Source organism: Crassostrea angulata, chromosome 2 (genome assembly GCF_025612915.1).
Source record: "Crassostrea angulata isolate pt1a10 chromosome 2, ASM2561291v2, whole genome shotgun sequence".
Taxonomy (NCBI): Eukaryota; Metazoa; Mollusca; class Bivalvia; order Ostreida; family Ostreidae; genus Magallana; species Magallana angulata.
Window position 1 is genome coordinate 70,652,374 of NC_069112.1, and position 4,466 is coordinate 70,656,839.

The 4,466-nt window shown below is 33.8% G+C and overlaps 1 protein-coding gene across 1 annotated transcript; it reads right to left on the reverse strand.

Moving 5' to 3' along the window:
- Nucleotides 1-3,626: 3,626 nt before the first annotated feature.
- On the reverse strand, nt 3,627-4,007 carry LOC128174805 (tigger transposable element-derived protein 4-like). Its single transcript, XM_052840259.1, has one exon. The coding sequence runs from the start codon at nt 4,005-4,007 to the stop codon at nt 3,627-3,629; it is 381 nt and encodes a 126-aa protein (XP_052696219.1).
- Nucleotides 4,008-4,466: the final 459 nt, after the last annotated feature.

Consider the following 4,466-nt stretch of genomic DNA (forward strand, 5'->3'; position numbering starts at 1 on the left):
TAACAGCAATTGAGTTAATTTCACTTACTTTTTACTACACGTATTAATTTATTAATTTGTTATAAGAAAGATGTAAATATAAACATTAAATGCTTCCTTTGATGATTCATGCGGATTGTGAAGATGGCAATCATTGCAGAAAAAAAATACATAACCCGCTAACGCGAGCTACGTATTTTGTCTGCAACCAAAGAAAGCATTTTATTGTTTAAATAAATGCAGCTTAAGTATCAAAGTTTTGAATCTACCTAAAGTAAGTGGACCATTCTTAACAAAAATGTGTAATATATTTGCTTAGAGAAAACTAGATATCATTTGAAATAAAAATTATGGTATGTTTTTTATTACCGTAAAGAGAGATGTTTGCGCTTTAGCAAGGCTGACTCAGTATGAGGGAATCGTTCCCAACATGTCTAATAGAAATGTGTAAAAAATGAAACTATTTCTTTACTTCTTTTTTTTCAAAATTGCATGGAAATAATCTCTCAATTTTCATAAATCTGTAGGAATCTTTCATTTACTTGAACTTAAAGAGAAAGTCAAGACATTCAAACATAAATATTGAATTGAAAAATATTGAAAGATTAAGTAATTATTGTTTTAGTATTATGAGGTGACTAATTTTTGTTGATTTTGTGTGATTTTTTTTACCTCTCATTATCCAATTTCACATCATCAGAAAAATATGAAACAGTTTTTCATTTATTTCAATAAACAAACTATCCAATATATGTGACAGATGGAAATATAAAAAAATGGCCCCCACAAATTTAAATGGTTTCTCAGTATACTCTCTCTTTTTCTCTCTTGTTTATATATATATTGTTATTAAAAGACAGGTAAATAATTATATACAACACAAGGAATTTTGTATCTCAACATACACACCACACTGCCTAAAATATCACTTATATATTTTTATTTTGGCTTCTAAGGCAAAATACTAGTTTTCAGTTAAGGCCAGGCGCAACCTATCTTCCATTTTTTCTGGTTTTTTCTTATCTCCATGTAATGTGAGGTCGATAATCACTTAGTAATTCCTTAATTATATGTTCATGTCATATAATACTTTTCTTTTGAAGAAGTCAAGTGCTCAATTAAAAAAATATATATATGACTTTATTTATAAGCATTAAAATACATTAAGTATGCTATTTTAAGGAAAATTCTAAATATCCTAGCTCCGAAAATAGCATTGTACTGCGCCCCAAGTTTTTTTTTTTTTTTTTTTGAATAAACAGGTTTAAATGTAGATAAACAAGCATTCTGAGAGTATTGCATAAGCAATACACGTCCCCTACCGGTTTGTATTATTGTATGAAAGCTTCCAACCACACAACTATTTCAGAGCTATTGTAAACAAGATGGCATGCTTTCATCAGAGATAAAAGAACAGAGGAAATTAAAATTGAATAGATGATATAGAAATTAAATACAAAATAGGTAATTTAAAAATAAAACTCTTTATTTCATCTCCTGTAATTTCGCAAAGTCTATTCTGTATTCGCTGGTAAATATTTGTGAAAACAATGCACTGTTATGCACAATATCATTTCTTACCGTCTTCTGTACCCCGAATCAAACCAAACAGTTAAACAGCCCAACCCGACAACGAACCCGATTGAAATTATACAAAAAAAACCCCTGCCGATTAAATTTAAAACACAATGCTTGACAATATTTTACAGAATTTGTTTGTTAGAAATGATAAAAGGAATTGTACAAGTAAACCACGATATTATTACTGACTACATACTGGCCTCGTTTATTCAATACACACCGAACCCGATAACGAAACCGAACATTAAAAAATTGGAATATAATAAATTAATTTTCTCGAAAATATGCCAATCAAACGCTACAAAAGTGTAAACTTGATCTGTAGTTTGACTTTTTGAAGCTGTTCAGGAAGTTTCATATTATTCCTCAAATGCATAAAGAAAAAAAGTGTGGAAAACTGAAGTGGGACAGACAGACGGACGGACAGACAGACGGACGGACGGACTGACGGACGCAGATGAAAGCTATAGTCCCCTCCGTTGAAACCGGTAGGGGACTAATAAGGAATGATATATTAAGGAAATTTATAAAACTGAGGAACATCTCATGTATCCTTTATAAAAAATACAATGTAAATGAATGAAGTGAAAAATACAATTGTGTTACCACTTTAAAAAAGACACAGAAGTAACTTGCAATGGTTAACATACTCTATAACTACAAAAGGAAATAATAAAGTGAAAAATAAAAAAAATAATTCGTTTTACAAGTTAAAACATTTAAGAATGAATATTGATGTATAATATTAACAAAACGGCGAATAACATTAATGCACGCTTGTCGGCTATTTGTTTTTCAATTCGTGCGCAAGTATTTGGTTACTGTGAGAATTCAATGTTTCATATGATTACTTCATAAATATATGCTTTACTTCATTTAAAGACTACAAAAAAAAAAAAAGCTTAATTGAATTTACAGACACACATTTCGGCAAATTCTAGGGACGTGGTAACGATTTTGGTAAAAAATTATTTTTCTGAATTTAATGTTTACAATGCTTCAGTGAGGCATTTTTAATAGGCAACACACATTTGGGGGTCATTCATTGAGCTGTGCGCAAGTTGCACAGCTTGCAATTCTTTGCAATGTAAACAAAGCCTTTGTGTAAATTTTTAATATTGAAGAAAAATTTCAGTTTCAGACATAAAACGAATATTTTTAACGATGAGAACTGTTTATTTATGCTTAAAATAAGTACCAAGACAAATAAGCTTGAGAAAGATTTTTAATGGTATAGAGAAAATTTTGACGGGTCTTTCCTTCGAAACTATCCCCTGCCACCTTCCTTGACATGCACCTTAACTCACTCGGCACACCTCGGCCGATTCGTATCTCATCTAACCTCGGCCGTATCACGGGAAGCGCCATTGGAACTACTTTTCCTAGCAGTATAAAACCAAAATGGCGGCCTCCAGTACACCGGTGAAATACCTGGGACCAGGGGAAAGGTTTGAGAGATCAAGAGTTCGAGAGATCATATATTTAACCAATTCTGGAATTTTAAAGTCCGTCCGTATCGGGTTTAGAAATTTTGGTAACCTGGAGTTATAATAACGAATACTTGGATCGTATATAAATTAACAAACTGTGTGTTCCTCCATTTTAGATAAATGTCTGTGATTTAATTTCATCACCAAAAAGTTGATTTGATTAAATAAAAAGATGTTGTCATTAAAACATTTTTACTGATTTTTTGCCATCATCTCACTAAATATGAAAGTAGTAATGCAACTTTTACATAAGAAATGTTTAACGTCAGTTTAACATTAAAAAAAAAAAACATTTCACAAAGTATAAAAGTCAGGTTTGATAACATGAAATGTCATATAAATAACGTTCAGTTTCACAGGTTTTCACACAAATCACAAAGATTAATAGTCATATAATAATACATGAATTCGTGAATAAATACCGTTCACATTGACAGTTTTTTTTACACAGTTCACAAAGATTTCACGTCGAAATACACTAAATATTTATCCATGTTGGGTCTTTGGTGGCTCAGTGGTGTTGTTATTTTATTCTAGGTTTTCCAGGGCATCGGCAGATTTCTTCAACTTCATTTCTTAGACATTGTCGTTGTCAAAGTCGTCGTCTTCCTCTGGAGCTGGGGGTACAGGGTCGGGCTGTGCAAAGCCAGCGTGTCCGAAGCAGTTGGAGACTGTAGACGATGTCACGCAGTTCAAGGCTTGGCTCAGCAAATGGAGGGCGTCAAGTACGTTGATGTTCGGGGTCTCATCTCTGTCGATTGACTTAATGAACTTAAGGAGGACTCGCTTTAGGTAGTGTACTTTCAGGTTTAGTATAATTCCGTGATCCATTGGCTGTGTGTTTGAGGTGGTATTCGGAGGCAGGAATACAAGTTCAACTGCTTTGAGGCCTGCTATCTTCTGATGAGCTGGACAGTTGTCCACGATCACCGCAATCTTTCTTTTCTTCCTAAGCATCTTCTTCTCTACTTTCTTCACCCATTTTATAAAGATCTCTGGTCATCCATGCCTTGTTATTAGAGTAATATTCGACGGGGAGGGATTTGACATGCTTGAAACACCGGGGGTTTGATGCTCTGCCGATCATAAGTAGGGGGAGCTTGTCGGTGCCGCTCATGTTGGCGCAGACCATGGCTGTTATCTCTTTATTCTTCTTTCCACCGTGGCAGTTGACATCTTTAAACTCCATTGTCTGGTAGCATCTTGTAGAATATTACGGTTTCGTCTGCATAATAGATATTGTCTGGAGTATAGGCTTGCAGACTGTTAGGCAGCTTTTCATTCCAAAGGATCATATCAGCCGAGTGTGTGTCTACTGAATTCTCTTCCTTTCAGACTCTCTTGAAGGTAATTCCCTGCCGGGATTTTAAATTCTCGAGCCAGCCACCAGATGCCTTGAAATTTGTGATGTCCAAT

Bases quoted from the DNA above. Each gene is read 5' to 3' on its own strand.
- LOC128174805 (XM_052840259.1), bottom strand. From the start codon at position 4,007: ATGCTTAGGAAGAAAAGAAAGATTGCGGTGATCGTGGACAACTGTCCA.